The sequence below is a fragment of the Panthera leo genome, chromosome B2, assembly GCF_018350215.1.
Source record: "Panthera leo isolate Ple1 chromosome B2, P.leo_Ple1_pat1.1, whole genome shotgun sequence".
NCBI lineage: Eukaryota > Metazoa > Chordata > Mammalia > Carnivora > Felidae > Panthera > Panthera leo.
Genome location: NC_056683.1, coordinates 51,366,611 through 51,388,015, shown reverse-complemented (window position 1 = coordinate 51,388,015; position 21,405 = coordinate 51,366,611). Strand labels below are relative to the sequence as shown.

Genomic DNA, 21,405 nt, shown 5'->3' with positions numbered 1-21,405 from the left:
AAAGTAGGTAATAGAATGCCCTTGTTGCTCATTTAGGAAACTGAGGACTAGATTTCAGATTTGTGACTTATCCGCTGTCAGCCCAGTAGCTAGTGCCAGAGAAGGAATAAAAGATGGTTCTTCTGGCCCCCATTCTAGCATGCTTTCACCTATACTATGCTGCCAGCCACTCTTCTAAACTAATGGACACTATTAATACACGGACACACACATACACATCCAAACACACCCCATATATACACCATATGTATAAACATGAATATACCCAAGCAGTTTGTTTAATCAGGCTATTTTTAAGAGTCAAACTATACTTTTTATGGGTTTTCAGTATTACAAATGAAAATAATATCATTTTGGCATAACAATGACAAGATGACTTGTTGTTGGCTATGGATGTAGAACACAAAAACAATTGCTTAAAAAGGGGAAAAATCAGTATTAAACAGTGATTTTGCCTTCTTAGTATCTCATACTGCTTTACTAGCAACTTTTGCAATTCTACTGAAGGTGCCTATTGTTCAGGAATTCATAATTATAAATAATAAAGATTAAAAGATATATAAAGAAATCTTTAGTAATGTCTAGGCAACTTACTTCATGGTTTCAATTTGCTAACCACTGTAAAAGAATAGAAAATACAAAACCCTATGATGAAAAGTAATTCTATGTAATCAAATTTGTATCTATAAATAACAGATTCTAGAGTTTAGATCAGTACTAACACAGTAGCCCTTTGTTAAGCCAATGAAATGTGGTTACTCCAAATTGAGATGTGCTGTACATGTGAAATACATAGCATATTTCAAAGACTTAGCCCCCAAAAAGGAATATAAAATATCTCATTTATACTAATTATTTGGTGAAATGGTATTTGCCTATCACTAAATAAAATACATTATTGAAATAAATGTGGTCTGTGTTTTACTTTTTACTCTTTTAATGTGGCTACTAGAAAATTTTAAATTATATTTGTGGCTTGCCATTGTGGTTCACATGATATTTCTCCTGCTCATTACCGATCTACACCATTTACATGCTAACCTTCCTGTCTGAAATATCCCATTTCTCATTTCTTGAAGTCCAGAACCTGCCCTACATCATCAAACATGACCTGTCCTTGAATGCTTTTTGCCTCTGTCCTATCAGGAAGTAAGCGCTCTCCCTCTCTAAACTACTAAGATGCAAGTTCCTGGCAAATAAGGTCTATGTATGGTTTTTATATATGTTGGTAAGCTACAAAACAACCACCATGCAACTACAGTAAAGCATCAGTAAAATTTTGTTAGACAGGCAAACAAATATATGCAGTAAATGTATTCTGTTCACTTTCACTCAGAAAAATCTGTCTTGAGAAATCAGAATTTTCGAAAGTAGGTCCATGACTTAATAAGAGGATACATACCAGCTGACTCTCGGATACTGTAGAGGATGGGGAGGACAGGTTTGCCTGAAAAATTAGAAACATGGTGTTTATTTAGTGAACTTCATAATTTCACAAAAAATCCATATTTTTAAGTTTTTTGAAGTTCTTTTATTATTAAAGAACACATGTCCATTGTAGAATTTTGAAAAGAATAAGGTAAAAGGAAAAGTATCATTATGCCACCAGAAAATGATTTGAACATTTTTCATACATTGCCTTACAATATTTTTCCTATGTTTTCTTATGCAGCTCATATAATAGCATGATGTTTTATGTGTTACTTCTCCTTAACATCTTAACATAAGCACTATCACGAGACATTAAAAATTCTTCAAGATGACATAATATTTCAGTCCCTGCATATACTCCAAATTTGCTTAAACATACTAGCATTGTTGGATATTTATATGTGTTTCCAGCAAATCGACACAAATAACAGATGTTCACTTAAAGTATCTTCATATACAAAGGAAAGTTTTCATGCTTTGGAAAAGAAAACAATTTAGTTTTTAAAATTGTTTTCCAGTAAATAGGGGGCTAATATTGTTTCTTCAGCCTTGGTTCCTGAATTTCACTCCGTCTGGATTTGGTTTCCTTCTTACGGAAGTAAATGCTGTGGTCGTTCTTTCAGAACTTATTGTCTTGACTTTGTCTGAAAATGTTTCTATTTTGTTCTCATTCTTCGACAAGAGTTCTGGACACATTATTTTCGGTGAATAGTTATTATCTCGCAGCATTTTGAAGACACTACCCCACTAGCTCTGGCGTCTGTCACAGCTGTCATTCTAAATGTCATAACTTTGGTGGATCATCTGTCTTCACATTTGGTTAGTGTTTAAGATGTTCCTCCATGACATTCCGCAACTTCACTATGATGTATCTGAGGGTGGATTTCTTTTTATGTGTCTTTTTTGGGATTTGGTGTAGTCCTTCATTTGGAATATGCATATCCTTCAATTCTGGAAAATCTTCCATGAATACCTCTTCAAATATTGCTTTGCTTACATTATAGCTCATCTCTGTTTATGAAGTTTCTAATAAATATATATGTAGTCTGCTCAATCCATCCCCCATTTCTATAAAATTTCCTTTCATATTTTTTGTCCCTTTATGCTGCATTCTGAATCCTTTCTACATACAAGTTTAACCGTTAACTAATTTCTCTTGCATTGTATATTAACACATTCAACATGACAATTGAATTTTATGTTTTGATGACTTTATTTTAACTTCTGGAAGTTCTACTTGGTTCTTTTTCAAGTAATTTTGATGGCATCAATAACTCCTTTTAACTCTTTTAGCGTTTTTACTATAGCAATTAATTCATTTCCGATTTACCTATAATTCCTTATTGCTAAATCTCCCATTTCTTGTATCAGCTGACTCTCCCTCATGCCTCTCCTCCGTGATGTTCTTTAGCCATTTTATGGCTATTTATTTTTGATTTTGAACTCATTTTCAGTCAAGATAATGTTTGTGATGATTCCTATATGTACCTGAGAAGTCCTGGACGGGGAAACCGTGCCTACAGTACATTTTATGTTTGTCTTGTGGCAACTCTAGGACTTTCACTGCTTTCCATTTTATTTCATCATCTTAATATTCCTAAACTTAAAGAGTGGTAGAACCTGACATCTTCATGTTCCAGAAGTTTAGAACCATTTTCTCATTGATGGCTCTTTTACCAACTAAGAGTGTTGGATGAGATGGTGGAAGCATTTATACTTTTTTTTTATTCCATGCTTCATGGCCAAAGTGGACTTCTGGGCTCCTGAATGTACACAAAGGATTCATTTACAAGTTTTAGACTTACTAAATACTGAAAGTTAAAATCTGAGCTCCTGGCTCCTAGCACATAGGTTCTGATGCGCCTACATTCTGCTAGAGCTTTAGCTTCTTCTTAACACCCCCACTTGGAGTTACCATTCCATTTCTGGCATTCAAACATTTCTCTTTCTTTACTTTAGATTGGATTACATAAACTTGTTTTTGTTTTTTTTTTTAATTTGAGAGAGAGAGAGAGTATGAGTTGGGGAGAGGGGAAGAGGGAGGGAGAGAGAGAATCTTAAGCAGTTTCCACACTCAGCACAGACCCCACTGTGGGGCTCAATCCCATGACCCTGGGATCATGACTTGAGCCAAAATCAAGAGTTAGATGTTCAACAGACTGAGCCACCCAGGCACTCCACATAAACATTTTTCATAATTACATTTTATCAAGCATTTCAGCATTTAAATGGGAGGCTGAGCTTCCACATCAACAGCCTTCAACTTTGACAGGAAATAGTCAACATACAAATGCTTAATTACAAGTATACTTGGCTGAAATATGATAAAGTTGTGTTCCTAAGATATTTACATTCTTGTTGAAATTGCAAATGTTTTCAAGGTTTGTTAGAGGTGTGTCAATATTGTTTTTACTCTCTGAGATATGAATGATAACAGCAAACTGAGAGCTTAGTGGTTCTTATGGTATTGCCAAGTATATAGAAGTATGAATCACCAAACATACTCACAAGGCACCTGCAGCCCTTCTCACACTGTGCCCAGCATTGTTTTTTTTCTGCTTTTTCACTCATGCCTTTCTTCACAAGGACTATCATTGTTTGCTGTCATACATGGTTGGTCTATGGCAGCAGGGTATCTTGGCTAAATGTTTCCCATCTCTAATTGCTGGTGACCAGGCAAGTGTACGCTGAGGTTTATGGCTATTCTGTGCTGCAGAAAACTGCCTTTTAGAATGCCCATCACATTCAGTTCACCTGGGGATTTGCTTTTAACCTCACGATGCAATATAAGTAATAATTATTTCCTCTAAAGCCTTACTGTTTCCCTATAGCTAATTTTTCATTATTGCAATAATGAGAGAATAATCTATGGATCCCCTAAGTTAAATTAATAGCTCCTGTGAAATATGCTAAATTGAATGTGGGTATCTTGACTAAAGCACAACACAGCTAAATTTTCATCTCGATAAATATAGGAAAGAAGAGGTTACATGTTAAAAACAAAATATTTGTACAATTTAACTACATTACTAACATTTAGTAGTATGTGGTGCTAAATAATACCAAGTGATCATAGGGAAAAAATAAAATGTTCAAGAAAAACATTAATTAAATAAGGGGAAAACCCAAATATCTTTGTATTCAGTCTCCATAAGTCCCTCAAATTCCATCATTAGGAATTACAATGTTATAATAAGATGCTTTAGGCATCCCCATTCCATTTTTATTTTATCTAATATAATGGGTTTCACATCACTTTTATCAGAAACTATTCCTAGAGAAAGGATAGAATTAAATGTGAACCTCAGGGTGGAGTAAATACTTATAAAGCCACTAGGGATCCTTTATCCAAGAAAAAGAATATTGGCTTATGTGTTTAATGAGTATAACCAGATTCTTTCAACCAACCTAACCATGTCAAGCCCTTTGAGAAGCCTTGCTTTGCTTTCCGAATACAGGTTAGCAGCGTTTATTCAATGCTGCATCTATAACTATGTTATTAATACTGTAGCAAATATTTTCTGAAAAGTGAGGAAAGATTGTCTGGTGAGCTGAGATTAAAGCAGTGAAAGGTGGGAGAAGGCAGCTCTATCTGAACCACTCTTCACAGGTTAGCTAAATGAAGGTAGAGAAGCAACTTGATGTACCTAAAACTAAACTGGAAATTGTATTAGAACAACACTAAAGACTTTAGTTATTCATGTCTATCCACATTAATACTAACTGTGAGGAACTATGATACTGTGGAATGTAAGAATGGCTGTTGTGCGAAACAAAATCCTATAATCTATTCTATGGCCTCTAACATCATTTTAACCATAAAAGGAAAGGAAAGTGTAAGAAAGGAGGATCCGTGTTAACCAATATATCGTCATCTTAAAAACTGAGAAACCAATAGTCAAAAAAATGTGAAAGTCAAAATTTCTTACCTCAAAGAAAATGTATTAAAGAGTTAGATTATATGGAAAGCAAAAGAGTTAGACAAAGAAAAGAAAGGAGAATTTGAAGTCCACTGAAAAATAAATTCCTACAGAAGGCCACCACTGTGCCAAGCCAACTTTGGAGAAACCATTTTGCTTTTCCAAAGACTTGATATCGAGACCCAGGAAGTACAATGAAGCTCCTTTGTCAGTGTCTAGATTGCTTTTGCTTGCAATGTGCAGCTCTTCCCCATTCATGACACATGTCCTTTTGGCTGGTATCACACCAGCTCCCTCCCCAGGGTCTGGAACAAGATCAAGTGGTTCCAGTTGCCTTTGCCTTCTACACTCTACACTTCCACTTTTGGCTTGTTGGGGTTTTTTTTGTTAGTTTGTTTCTTTTTCCCCCCTTTCAGCAGCCACATCCCTCTCACCTGATATAACAACCAGTTCAATTTCACTAAAATGTCTTTCTTCTACCTTTTCTCTGTTGACTAATTAACTTGTATTTCCTTTTCTCATGGCTCAAAGAACTGTAATTAGTGATAATGTGTTAACTAAATACTTCTCCCAGGCAAGACTACTCTACACATGGGCAGTAAGACAAATTTTAAAATATTAACGGAGCACTTAATAATCACTGAATACTGAGATTGGTATTGAGGAAATATAAAATGATAAAATAATAAAATACTGTCTTTCCCTTCACCTAGCGAGTGTTCCTATTATTTGTACATAAGTTGCGATGGACACAAAAGAATGAATCCAGTGGTATGCATGTTAGGCACCAAGCCCCTAGACATACATTATGAGGCATCATATCTTTCTTGCTTCACATTATTTATTCTAACTATCTATAGACATTACCCTGTATGACTATCTCATTAGAAACCATTTTATAAGTTAGTAATACATTCCTAAAAGACCTACATACAAAAAGTAGATTTGAAAGTGTTTAAAAAGTTTGAGTCTTTATGCTAAGGAATGATGATTCCAGCTTATCGTGAACATAATCAGTAGGCAGGATAAGTGGGCATAGTGACCAGTGACAGATACTGTTTATATGTGCAAATGAGGAGATAAAAGGTCACATCAAGGGGAAGTTTGGCTGAAATATGGCACCTTTGTGTTTGGTAAAGTCTAAAATGATGATGAGAAGGATGCAAGACATAAAGAGTGTCTCGTTAAATCTTCTCTCTTCCTCCTCACTTACTAGAACCCAGATAATTATCTTTAATTCTTTCTTCATCCCTTTTCACATAAGCATACGTTAGAAATATTTCTGAACAAAAAAAAGAAGTAAATGAGAATAATCAGAAGAGTGGAATTTCTTGCTTGAAGTGTTCACAATTCTTCCTGTAACTCATCAAATCTTTGGTCACATCCTACGGAAGCAGATCTGGACTGAGGTCTGGATTGAAATGGACTAGATTGAAGTCTACCTTAAGATCTTAAGATCTTACCTTAAGATCTGTGACTACATTAAGCATACAGCGCCTCTGGAACACTCCAGCATAGCGACATTTCCAAGTATAGCAACAAAGGGAGTATGTGAGCTGACTAAATTGGAGACTGTGACCTTTATTTGAATACCTGTATATATAGTGGGGAATATTCTTAATAAAGTTTGACACATTTTTTAATATATTGTGATATTTTGAAAGCAATATGCTTCCATTGTTATGAATTTTTTCTGTCCCTCAGGCTCATTAAAATGGGATCTTACCTGTTTACCATATAATATTCAATAGACCTATCTCTGTTATTTCTCTGGCTCTTAAAAGTAACTCATGAAATGTAAAGAGTTGATAAAATACGTTTTTATCTATAGATTTTGATTCCAACTAAGGGTTTTTTGATAAACTAGTAATAGGACTAATACTTGCCTTATTTTCTGAGTTTGCTGTTTATTAGGAAAGCATACTGTGACTTTGAATTACTTGAATGAAATAATTTATACCAGTAGTAGTTAATGAAAAATAAATATTTACTAAGACAAATGTAATGCAAAAGCAAAAAGGACATTCCTCTTCAAAGGTGGTAAAGTGAAAACAGAATCAAATAGAAATTCAAATAGAAAATTCATTCTGTTACATAAAGGGAAAGAAATTTTTTTAAAGTGTCATAAAAAACAGTACCTCTTAAACATCTGATAAACTATGGATTAATTTATATGAGAGTGATTTAAAACGTTAGAAATATAGTAAACATCATTTTAGATATTGTCACTAAATTTGAAAACATTCAAAGTTTACACTGAAGATTACTGAACATGAAGAAATAATTTCGACCCAGAATATAAATTCTAATGGATAAAATATTTAAGGAAAACAAACTATTCCCATATTCTCTGTACTTCTCACGCAAGTATTTTTTTAATGTTTTCAATCTTTATTTATTATTGACAAGGCATGAGCAGGGGAAGAACAGAGAGAGTGTGAGACACAGACTCTGAAGCAGGGTCCAGGCTCTGAGCTGTCAGCACAGAGCCTGACGTGGGGCTCAAAGTCATGAACCATGAGATCATGACCTGAAGCAAAGTTGGATGCTCAACTGACTGAGCCATCCAGGGGCCCCAATTCTCACACAAGTATTAATGGTAAGGGCTTTGACATGAGGGAGACCTGGGTAGGATTTTGCCTACTCTGACTTCTAAGACTTGGTTTCCTTCTTTATAATATGAAGATCTTGAAATAATAATACCCACTTCATAAGACTGGTATAAGGTTAAATGAAATACTTAAACTTCACTTGAAAGATAAGAGCTCAAACCAATTGAAAGTAATATTAATAACAAATTAAGATAATCAATCTTGCAATTGACCTGTGGAGATCACTGTGACTCGACATGTTGTTAACCTAGTTTAAATTCTATTACACTTAAGAAAAGTTCAATTAAATTACTTTAAAATAACTTGCAATTCAAGTACACCATGAATTGAAGAAAGCTTTGACTAATTAGACTGAATTGATGGTGCTTTTCCTGCATCTGTCTCATCCTAGAAAACAGACTATGTGAAATGTAACAATATGTACAATAAAGGATAAGAAGAGGAAACTAACTGATTTGCATTTTGGTTTCTCCTTCTTCTTCTTTTTTTTTCCCCATGGAGAAAAGGCACCCTTTCACCAAAAGCCCCAGAAAGAGGAATTAGTCATACAAATTCTCGTTATTGAATAAAGCCATTATAATCTTCCCAGGAAAACTGGAAATCCAATAGATATATGAATACATTGAAAACTAGTAACTTTGTAAGTCTGCTTTCACATCAGTCAGTTCTATGGCCAGCTCTTCTCTAATTTCTACAAGAAAGTATCTTGCTCATTTACTACTGTAAGTGTTTACTATCTCCCCCATTATACGCTGCAGAAATGGGGATCTTATTATTGGGTTGCTCCCTCACCCCAGTAACTTCTCAGTGAGTACTAGGACATAGTAGACACTCAGTAACTATTTGTTGAGTCAATGAGCAAAAGCTCATTGAATAATAGAGCTGAACAATTCTGACTATATTTTCTACTAGTTATGAATCATAGATTGTATACTATACTTTTAGAGAGCCCCCAGAGGTCAGAATTTTGAGCAGTCTGTGCTAATCTACTTGAGAATACCCTGAAATGTCACAAAACTTTGTTTCTTGGCTTGAATTTAAGTCTTCTCTTTTTTTCCTCTGTGGTGCAGGAGTTGGTAAACTATGTGATCTCTGTTTTTGAATCTAATCTAAGAATTTCTATGAAGTCGATGACACACCAAGTCCCAGCAGCTACATACTGTGAAGATGTCTAGTTTCTTCAAAGTGTAAAGAGAGACCATGAGATACTGTGAAAAGACCTCTCAGATTTGCTTTTGAGCTTCCACGGGAGAGAAAGAGAAATATATAGTAAAAGATTAATTAATTAATTAATTAATTGAGTCAAATCTATTCAAGCCACACTTAAGGTGAGGCATCTTGTAGCTCAGCAAATACAAATATTAGAATTTCTAGAAGAAAGAACATATAAAATCAGAACATACTGTATTTAAAATTGATTGTTCACCTAAGACCAACAACACTTATAGATGAAATTGCATTTTTTTCTCCTCAAAATAAATGTATCAGACATCACTTAGTAAATGTAATAACTGCAGCCAAATATTTACAAGTGTGACTTCCTTATGCTTTGGCACCAAAAAACTGGGTTTTACATTCCATTGTAAAATTATCCTTTATCATCTTCCAAAAGAGACAGACACATTTGAGGTGTCACAAAGAACAATTCAAATGTCACATTGTAAGAGAAAGCAAAAAACAAAGCTTATCACTCAAGAAACCAAATTTACTCAAAGCCAAAAATCTTATCTGAATCAGAGTTCATATTTGCTCTAGTCTACACTCAATCTATTTGATGACTCAATGTTAACTTTCAGTGACTCAGATGCTCTCACAAAGTTTGGGGCAAATGTTAACCTATTTTAATTAAGTTTGATAACTGATTGAAGAATAATCTGAAATAAACTCTAATTATGGAGACTGAAGCAGCCCCTCCAACTTTGATTCCAACTGCTATCAAATTAACCTCCCCTGGGGAGGGGTGAGAGGAAGTATCAGCCCCTTACCACCTTACTGTAAATGAGTCTCAATCAGAGGCACTTTGGTGACAGATAGGAATAGGTGAGAAAGGAAGATGAGAGAGTAAAACATTTCAGCTATTTTTTCTTAGGTCTGGCTCTTGTAGCATGCGTGAGTCACAAAAAGTATTGAAACATCTTTAGAGAACTTTCTTTTCTTGCACCCAACTTTAGAATCAAGGAAGTCTGCTAAATCATGGTGCTTCTACTCTTCCCAAGATAGGGAGGAAGAAGAGAAAGGGGGAGGCATAGATGCAGAGGAAATCAAAGGAAGATAAGAGGAAAAAAGGAAAGAACTATTATTTATTCCTGTATGTCAGAACCACATTAAGGGCTTTTCATATACTAACCAATATAAATTGTACATCAGGCAATTATTAGTTTCCCAATTTTATAGATGAAAAAACTAAGGCATAGAAGTTAAGTGACTTTTGGGGCGCCTGGGTGGCTCAGTCGGTTGAGCGTCCGACTTCAGCTCCGGTCACGATCTCGCGGTGCGTGAGTTCGAGCCCCGCGTCAGGCTCTGGGCTGATGGCTCGGAGCCTGGAGCCTGCTTCCGATTCTGTGTCTCCCTCTCTCTCTGCCCCTCCCCCGTTCATGCTCTGTCTCTCTCTGTCTCAAAAATAAATAAATGGTAAAAAAAAAAAAAATTAAGAAGAAGTTAAGTGACTTTCTAGGATCAGACAGTTAGCAAACAGCCATGCTGTGATTTAAACTTGGTTACAGCCTACCAAATGTCTCTACTCTTATGTTACTCCAAATGGCTTCCAATAAAAACAAAACATAAGAATGAAAATACTCTAAGCAGTGTTCTTATCCATACCTTCTATATGTCATTTCCTGAGTAGGATAAAATTCAGTGATTTCATCCAACTTATTATTTTCCTTAGGGAGACCCAAATAAAGACAGAAATACATAAATTGGAAAGAAGATATATCACAAAATATATAATAAATATTCATTCTTTGATGATGATGATGATGATGAAAAAAGCATAGTAGAAAATATAAGGCATAACCTAAAAGAAAACATTTACTGGTTTTTTTTTAACTAAAAACTAAACACTTGCTTAGGAGACAATCTTGTTTCTGTTGAATATAGTTGATCAGAAACAGAAGTGGGCCACATGATGGAGCATGAGGTGAATAAAGAGTAGGAATGAGGTGAGGCTACATCTGTATTCCTAAGGCATTCAGGGACAGCTCCATATAATTGATCAAGTATGTGAGGCTGTATCTACCCATCTATTAGTTAATTTTTGCTCATAAGTAGAAATTAGTTTATTTGACAATAATTTAAATGCAAGAAAGCAACAAATGAGTCAAAACCAACAAAACTGGCAATCCCATTGGAAATAGACAAATCTTAATGTTTCGAGTATATGTGCTGGCTCGTTTATAATAAGCACAATAAACCATTACAAAAATGAAAATGTCGTCTAAGCTTCGATAATTAGAAAGACAGCAAGCAGGTGTTGGAGTTCTGCTTTATTTAGCCAAGCTAATCAAACTAGACCTCACTTAAGATGGAATTTATTCAATAAACTTACCTGACATAACCTGATTTTCCACATCTGGACCCATCACACCATCCTATCCCTTTCCACTTAAGAAAAAATCAACTAATTCAATTTTAATGACCGTATAATTGAGTTCCCTTCAAAGCATACACATGTACCCATTAAAAAAACAGGATGTATCATTATGAAGGGACTTACATATTTGGTTTCTCGACCAGCTGCTCTCGGAAGAGTTGTAGGCATCTGTAAAAAAATAAAAATAAGTATACTACTGAAGTAACCACAAAAATACTAAAAGTAATTCAACTTCTGGGATAAGCGTTCACCTTTTGCTGCTATTAAGACTTTCTAAACATTCTTGTCTCTTTTCTATACAAAAGCCTTGTCCCTTTGAAAATTATTTTATTAAACTATGTCACTTCATTATTCTTTTTAGTGCCATTATCTACCAGCTTGCTGGTAAATTTTGCCTTATTTATTGATTACATCCATTCATGGATCATAATGGACCCTCGTGTGATTTTTGCCATTTTCAAAATGTACACGGAAGTCTCTACCCCTCTCACTTATTTTGAGCTTCCCAACTCCAAATGTATTCTCATCCATTCCATTTCACTCTCAAAGCCATTCCTAGACTTTGCCTTCACAAATAAAATGGGAAATCTGTGAAATTTCAATTTTTAGCATCCTACCCTGAGAACTCTAGCTCCTATTCACCATCTTCACTTCTCAAATGTCCCCAGTGCAATGTCCCTCATTGAGACTTCGAAATTAATGAGCTTTACCAGTTCCATTGTGGTGTTATTACCTCTTAGTTTACATATATTTCATATTCTCAGTTGTTTTAACACCTTAATTTCTCTTGCCTCTCTCTCCCCTTGTGACAAACTCACCTTTAAAAGAAAGCAAAAGAAAAGAAAACAACAACCCTGGATAGACTTTATCATCCATTTTCTCTAAACTTGAGAAGCAAAACATTCCTGAGGAAACTCTCTCAACCAAGCTAATTGATTTCATTATAAATTAATGGTCATTAGCCTTAAGTGAGCATTTAATTCTGCCTAGTGAGCCCATAATTTTTCTCTTGTAGGCCCACTTTCCCACTTTTTGACATGAGATGGCCTATTTGATTCATTCATCTCCTTAGTAAATACTTACTGTATATCTACTGTGTGCCAGGAACTATTCTACACCCTGTATCTTATCAGTAAACAAAATAGACAAAGATGCCCTATGCTTGGTAAGCTTACATTCTAGCAGGAGAGAAGACAAACAATATAATAATAAATAAGTAAATTGTACCATATGTTAGAAAAAAATCATACCGCATATTACATCGTATGTTATACAACAACAACAAAAGAATAGAAATAATTTGAAGCCTCAGGTAATATATTCTTCCAGAGAAAATCTTCTTTGTTTCTGCCAAATAGCTTACTTCTTTTAGACAACCCAGATACTAAGAAGGTCAAGAGTGCTGAGGGTTTACAATTTCAAATAGGAGGATCAGTCTAGAGAAGGTGACATTTGGGCTAAGATTTGAAGGAACTGAGGGAGCTGGAGATGTGAACATCTAAACAAAGAGCATTTCAACTAGATGGAGCAAATTAAAAGTGCTCAAAGATAATTTCCACATCTGAGAATGGTGGCTCAAGAACTCAAAGCAATCCTTCCAAAACAGACAAAAGATGGGTAAAATATTCAAAACAATATTGACATATTATTTATTAAAAATGTCAATGAGCTAACAAGAGAATAAAGAATGTGGGGGCAAGATAAGGAGAAGATGGAAATCCAAAGAGAGGACTCAAGTATTTGAGACCAGCTTTTGACCTAGAGATGTTTGACAATAACGATGAGTTGCTCGAGAAGCTGATCCAAACTTTTAACAATTTCAGAGATGTAGGGAGATAAAAGTCAGAATCCATGACCCACCAAAATTAGATTGAGCCCCAGGAGTAAGACTGATCTAGAAGACCTCATATAGTCTTCAGCTTGGCCTCAAACCATTGACAACTGTTTATAAAAAATTAACCCAAAACTTTAAATTAAATTAAGTTATCCTTCTTTGCTAATGCTCCTGGTGTCTAATAGAAGCAAAGAAAAGACTATCCATAGTATGATATCATATTAGCCCTCAAATAATTTATTTAAATAAACTTCCAAGTAGCATATCCAACACACAATCAGATTCAGATACACAAACAGGTAAGACAATGTGAAAATGGGCAGAAGTAAAGAACAACCAAAAAACACCCACAGAGAATCCAGAAATTTGTTTTCTTTGAGCCAGACCAAAAACAACCATACTTAATCATGCTTCCTTTGAGATAAAAGTTAAGCGAATGTTTACAAGGAACTAAAAACTATAAAAAGTGACACAACTGATTTGAAGAAAGAACAAAATGTGCCAAGGCAGGAGCATGCCTGGCACATTCGAGGCCACGGCAAGGAATCAGGCAGGGCTGGGGTGTTGTGAGGAAAGCAGGAGAGCAGGGGAGGGGCTGATGGAAGGTTCCAGAGACTAGAGCATAGAGGCCCTTCCAAGAACTTGTAAGGACTCTGGTTTATAGCTACAGGAAATGTGTAGGTACTGCTGGTTTTAAGCCGAGGGGAGCCATAATCTGATTTATGCTTTAAAAGGATCTCACTCTTTGATGTGTTCAAAATGAATTATAGTGAGGCAAAGGTTGAAGGGGAAAAACTATTGCACTATCCAGCAAAACATGACGATGGCTCAGCAGTACAGAAGTTATGAAATAATCATATTCTACATGTATTTTTAATCGATGGCAACAGGGTTTGTAATAGAGATGTGGAATATGAGAGAAAGAGAAAATTAGAACTTGACACCAAAGTTTCTGGCCTTGAGCAAATGGAAGATGAGAAGTCTATAGATAGACATGGGTAGGCAGGATGTGGAATAGTTGGGTTTTTTTATGTTTGTTTGTTTGTTTATTGAGAGAGAGAGAGAACACAAGCAGAGGAGAGAGAGAGAGAGAGAGAGAGGGAGACACAGAATCCGAAACAGGCTCCAGGCTCTGAGCTGTCAGCACAGAGCCTGACATGGGCTTAAACCTACGAACTGTGACATCATGACCTGAGCCGAAGTCAGATGCTTTACTGACGGAGCCAACCAGGCGCCCCTGGAATAGTTTTTGTGGGAAGAAATCTAGACTAAATTTTTCAGATATTGATTGGAAATCTAAATGAAAATGGAGAGTGGGTATTTGGGAGCTGGAGTTTGGGAGATAATCCTGGACTTGAGATGTAAAGTTGAGAGTTCTCAGCATACAGTTGATCTTCAGAACACCAAAGGAGTAAATGTAGAGAGGAAGGAGAAGCCCAAAGATAGAGTCCTGGAGCACTCCAGCATTAATAGTTTGGGGAAGAAGAGGAAGAATCTTCAAAGGAGCCTAAGAAATAATACTGATGAGTGAGGTAGGACAAAAGCTGAGAGAGCAGGGTGTCCTAGAAGGCACTAGAGGAATGTGTGACAAAGAGGAGGGAGTATCACCTGTCTCATTTTCTGTGGGTATGACAGCCCGACCAGGGCTGAGTTTATAGTAATGGGAACCTGGGGAAAGTAGTTTGGGTAGCGCAGTGGGGGCAAAGCCTGAATGGAAGGGGTTTATGAGGGAATGAGAGAAGAATCGAAAGCAGAACACATAATGGTTTTCAACTTTTCCTTTTTCAAGCTCTTCCCCGTCATATGGTTGCTTTTTAATCTCAGTTAATAATCTTAAACCTTTCTTCACTGAAAAGTATTAGTTATTGAGTAACTAAAAATATGAGTTACAAAATTCTTCATTTTGCCATCAGCCACCTACAAACATGCTTTGCACCTGTATCTGACATGTCCCCTGTTTTCTGTCCTATTACCATAGTGGACATTCCCAGCTTTTTTTATTTGAAGTTTATTTATTTATTTATTTTTATTCAGAGAGAGAGAAAGCAAGCAAGCGGGGGAGGGGCAGAGAGAGAGGGAGATAGAATCCCAAGCAGGCTCAGCACTGTCAGCCCAGAGCCCGATGTGGCGCCTAACTCACTCACGAACCATGAGATAATGACCTGAGGTGAAATCAAGAATGGGACGCTTAACCTACTGGGCCACCCAGGTGCCCCTCCAGCTTTTTATCAAAGGACATTTATTTTAATCAGGCTGTAAGTTCCATGTCCTTCTGAGGACTTTTCATCCTTCAGGGTCTCCCTTTCTTTTGCATAATCAGCACCTCCCTCTAGTGCATCTACCCCACTAGCATGCCAACTGGCTCTTGCCATTTTCAGCTTTAAAAAGCAAACCAAAAGTTCTTCTTTGACCCATTCCCCACCCTCCCAGACCCAATCTCCTTCCCCCTTTCACAGCCCAACCTTTCAAACTGGTTGTTTTTGTCTGTGTGTTTGTTTTACATACTGTGTCTCTGCCTTCTCACCTCACAACACTTTCCAACATCAGAGGTGAGGAGAGCAGAGGGGTAATGTGAGCGATCAAAATGTGAGGGTGGTGAAAAGAAGTATCTGTGAGGACAATATCAAGGTGGTCCTTCAGCTTGGCTGGGGAGAAGGGGACAGTTAAGCATAGGTTTGGTCAACTCCTGATGCTTTTCTCAGGGAAGACAATGGGAACAGTTATTTGAAGGAGAGTCTGGAGGGTACTGGGGTGGGGGGGCAAAGATGAGGGATACTGTGACCAGGGTGGTGGGAGCGCGGTGTGGGAGAAATGGTTGACATCAGATATTTTTTACAGCCTGAGACTCATGTTCCTTCTATTCTTCATAAAACATAAACAAACGACAAAACTCAGCAGGACTGGTAAATCCTAGGCACCAAGCTTTAGTATCTGGCATCTCAGGCATCAGGCATATTTGCAGCCAAGGTAGCTTATATGCTCAGAGAACTTTGAGTCCCCAAGGAAAAACAGTAAGACATCTGAAAAATGGAAATACTGCAGGAAAAAACAATGGTTCAGTCATTCCTCTCCCAGGTTTTTACCCAAGAGAAATGAAAGCACATGTGCATACAAAACCTTGTTGATAAGTGTTCTTAGCAGCTCTATTCATAATAGAACCTAAGTAGAAATATCCCAGTTGTCCATCACTGGTGAATAGTTAACATATGGTACAACCATACAATGGAATACCACTCAGCAGTGGAATACAAATGAACTATTGATACATGCAAAAACATGGATGAATCTCAACTGCCTTGTCAAAAGACTACATGCTGTATGATTCTATTTATAAGACATTCTTGCAAAGGCAAAATTATAGAAACAGAGAAAAAATCAGTAGTTGTACAGAACTTGGGTTACAGGGAGGGATGTACTATAAAGGAGCACAAGAGAACTTTTACATTTGATGGAAGTGTTTTGTACCTCAGACATGATAGTGGTTGCACAACTGTATTATGCTTTGTGAAAATGCATAGAACTATACACTGAAAGGGTAAATTTAACAGTGGGTAAACTATACCTCAATAAACATTACTTTTTTAAAAAAAAAATAATGTTTATTTATTTTTGAGAGAGACAGAGCATGAGCAGGGGAGGGGTAGAGAAAGAGGGAGACACAGAATCTGAAACAGGCCCCAGGCTCTGAGCTGTCAGCACAGAGCCAAACATAGGGCTTAACTCTGGAACGTCGAGATCATGACCTAGGCCAAAGTCAGATGCTTAACTGACTGAGCCACCCAGGTGCCCCTAAACATGGCTTTAAAAAGGAAAACTATAGGGGCACCTGGGTGGCTCAGTTGGTTAGTCTGACTCTTGGTTTTGACTCAGGTCATGATCTCAGGGTTTATGAGTTCGAGCCCTACATTGGGCTCCATGCTGACAGTGTGAAGCCTGCTTGGGATTCTCTCTCTCCCTCTCTCTCTGCCCCTCCCTGACTTGTGTGCTCTGCCTCTCTCTCAAAATAAATAAATAAACTTAAAAAAAAAAAGGAGAACTATATCCAACATAATAACACAGGGATTAAAGGACAGAAGAGACACTGAACAAATTCTAGAACTGAAATATCACATCAAGGAATCCCCTTGAAGGAATTAGGAAACAATAAATAGAAAAAATATATGTAAAGATTCAGACTTAAAGAATACAGAAGCAAAAGTGACAAAATCACTTTATGAGTCCCAGGAGGAAGAAACATTTGAAAAATTAGTGACTAAAATTTATCCTGAATCTGAGGAGAAAAGATTGAAGACTTCATAGGAGAAGTCACAGAGAGTACCAATCCAGATAAACGAGAGAAAAAATGCATACTTGCATTATAGAAAAAATCAGTAACATTATAGATAAAATTCTATAAACCAAGAAACAGACTCTTAATTCCAGAGAACACACTGATGGTTACCAGAGGGGAAGGGAGTGGGGGAATGGGTTAAATAGGTGATGGGGATTAAGGAGGGCACCTGTCATGATGACCACTGAGTAATGTATAGAACTACATTGTATATATATTCGGATTCTGTATCTCCCTCTCTCTCTGTTCCTCTCCTGCTTGCACTCTGTCTCTTTCTCTCTGTCAAAAATAAGGATTAAAAAAAATTAAAAATGGAGCACATGAGTGGCTCAGTCGGTTGGGTGTCCAACTTCAGCTCAGGTCATGAACTCACTGTTGCCGAGTTTGAGCCCTGCTTTGGGATCTGTGCTGACAGCTCTAAGCCTGGAGACTGCTTTGGATTCTGTGTCTCCCTCTCTCTCTGTTCCTCCCCAGCTTGCACTCTGTCTCTCTCTTTCTCTGTCAAAAATAAATAAAGGTAACAAAAATAAAAAAAAAAACAAACCCTACAATGTTTACCTAAAACTAGTATAACACTATATGTTAACTATAATGGAATTAAAATAAAAAACTTAATAAGAGGTAAGAACTGGATAGCCAAAAAAAAAATCTAAAAGATTACAGAGCCCCTCTGTAAGCCACCACTCTGTAACAGAGAAGTAAATATCATCCTGGCAAAATACTTTACAAATATGTTGTTGAAGAAAAAGAACCAAGGGAAAAAAAGTGCTGAAGAGATGGGACCTATACTTTTCTGTTCAACAGAACTATAATTTAAATAAAAGGGCAAAATAAAGATATTCTCAAAAACATAGGCCATAGAATCAACACAAAAATACCTTGTTGTATATAATTTTCAGCAAGATTCTACCAAAGAAAAAAAAATAAATCTGGGAGAAAGCTATGCATGTGTGAGAAATCAGGATCTAAATAAAGACGAGATCAAGAAACATAACCATAAAAATTCAGTTAAAAAAGTCAAAACAATACTAACAAATGATGTCTGTGTGTATCTTAATTAAAAATGGATGGAAGGTAAAAGTGCTGTAGTATTTTCCTAACTTTAAACAAAGATATTATAAGCTTTAAAATTAATAGGAAAATAAACATAATTATTACCTTTGAAAATTTATGTGTAACTAAGAAAAGTAACAAAAATGTAAGGAAAATAGTCAAAAATTTAAAAAAATTCAAATTAGTAAATGTCAAATATCAGAAGGAAAGCAGGAAAGTAAAAAAAAAAAAAAAAAAAAAAAAATTAAGCTCCCAGGTAAATAGACTTTTGGATTGAACAAATGTGAAATCCAGAAATAAGTCGTTCTGAAAATAACAAGATGAAAGGGGACAAGAAGATTTTTAACTAGTAGAAAACAGTAAAAAATAAGGAAAAAAGTAATAGAAAATGGTGACAAAAGCTATATCTAGGAAAACATGAATTTATATAACATATACATATAAATATATAATATATATATACATATATAAATTCATGTATATATATATATAAAACCTACCAGGGGTCACCATTTTCTTACTGGATTAAGAAGAACAACCTCAGATTCAAAAGGATTATGTATGCTGGCAAAGGTAATAAAATCAAAAGGATGAGAATGAACACCAACACATAAGCAACAGCGATGTAGCTTCAGAATATACAAGTCAAACCTAATAAACACTACTCCAGCTTTCTCTTTGTCTTCCTCTTGGCAGAAGTTACCACGATTACATTCTCTTCAGTACTGTCCTCTTGTAGCTTCCATGTTACCACACTGTTCTGATTTTCCTCTTACAACAATGGACATTTCTTTTCATTGTCCCCTATTGGCTCCCCGCCACCTCCTTCATTGGACGTGCTGTGTTTTGTTCCTTGGAGCTCTGCGTAGGGCTCTTGCAACATTGATGTGCACGTCATCCTCGGCTCCCTCCTAGCTCCAGACACAAAGTTTAAGTCTCTCCAATACGCATTTCAAACTCAGCGTGTCCAAAATGAACATAACCCTCTTCCCTCCATCTCACCATGCCTTCCACATAGTTGTCTATGCTCAAGGCAGAGACCTGGAGCCCATCCACGATTCTTGTCTCATTGACCACTCACATCCAAACCCACAGCAAGTCTAAAATGTCTCTCACAAACCCACATGCATCTCTCTAGCTCTCCTGGGCCCACCCCATCCAGGCCGTCCTCACTGACAGCCCTCGAACCTCAGTGGCCTACTCACAGTAGCCATCATGATCATTTCCATATGGCCTCATATTATTCTGCCATGTTTTTATATCTTCCCATTTTCCTGGAAATCCAAACTTCACGCCATGACAAAAACAAGCATACCTTGTTTTATTGTGCCTTACTTCATTGTTCTCTGTAGATATTGTGTGCTTCACAAATTGAAGGTCTGTGGCAGCTCTGTGAACCCCAAGTCTATCAGCACCATTTTCCAACATTTGCTACTTTGCGTCTCTGTGCCACATATTGGTAACTCTTGCAATACTTCAGACTTTTTCATTATGGTTATATTTTCTATGGCAATCTGTGATCGGTAATATTTGGTATCACTATTATATTTGTTTTGGGGTGTCACGAACAATGCCCATTTAAGATGGCAAACTTAATCTATAAATGTTGAGTGTGTTCTGACCACTCCACCAACACCCATTCCCCAATACCTCTCCCTCCTGTTGGGCCTCCCTCTTGCCCAAGACGAACGTTACTGAAATTAGGCCAACCGAAAACCCTACAATGACTGACCTCTATGTGTTCAGGTGAAAGGGAGAGTTGCACATCTCTCACTTTGAATCAAAGCTAGAAATGATTAAGTTTAGTGAGGAAGGCATGTCAAAAGCCAGGATAGGACAAAAGCTAAACCCCTTGTGCCAAACAGCCAAGGTGTGACTGCAAAGGAAAAGTTCTTGAAGGAAGTTAAAAGTGCTACTCCAGTGAACACATGAGGGATAAGAAAGAGAAACAGTCTTATTGCTGATGTGGAGAAAGAGTTTGTGATCTGGATAAAAGATCAAACCAGCCATTCACATTCCCTTAAATCATAGCCCAATCCAGAGCAAGGCCCTAACTCTCTTCGATTCTGTGAAGGCTGAGAGAGGTGAGGAAGCTGCAGAAGAAAAGTTGGAAGCCAGCAGAGGTGAGGAAGCTGCAGCAGAAAAGTTGGAAGCCAGTGGTTCATGACATATAAGGAAAGAAGCCATCTCCATAACACTAAAGTGCCAGGTGAAGCAGCAGGTGCTGATATAGAAGCTGTGGGTCATGCAGAGGCTCCAGCCAAGGTAATTAATGATGGTGGCCATACCAAATCACAGATTTTCAGTGTAGATAAAACAGCTTCTATTGGAAGAAGGTGCCAGCTAGGACTTTCATAGTTGGAGAGGAGAAGTCAGTGTCTGGCTTCAAAGCTTCCAAGGACAGTCCAACTCTTCTGTTAGGGGCCAATGCAGCTGGTGATTTTAAACTGAAGACTATGCTCATGGATGATTCTGAAAATTCTAGGAATAATTCTTGAGAAGTAAATTAGGCTCAATTTACTTTGGCTGTGCTCTATAAACAGAACAACAAGGCCTGGATGATAGCACATCTGTTTATAACATGACTTACTGCACATTTTAAGCCCACTATTGAGACCCACTGCTCGGGAAGA

At 36.8% G+C, this 21,405-nt stretch overlaps 1 protein-coding gene across 1 annotated transcript in view; it reads right to left on the bottom strand.

Annotated features, from left to right (window-relative positions):
- Window positions 1-21,405, bottom strand: part of LOC122220693 (muscular LMNA interacting protein) — a 213,705-nt gene that overhangs the window by 25,884 nt on the left and 166,416 nt on the right. The window contains exons 9-10 of the mRNA XM_042940388.1: window positions 11,679-11,723; window positions 1,403-1,447 (exon numbers count right to left, since the gene is read on the bottom strand). Of these exons, the coding sequence (XP_042796322.1) occupies window positions 1,403-1,447; window positions 11,679-11,723 (90 nt within the window). The remainder of the gene's footprint in view (window positions 1-1,402; window positions 1,448-11,678; window positions 11,724-21,405) is intronic.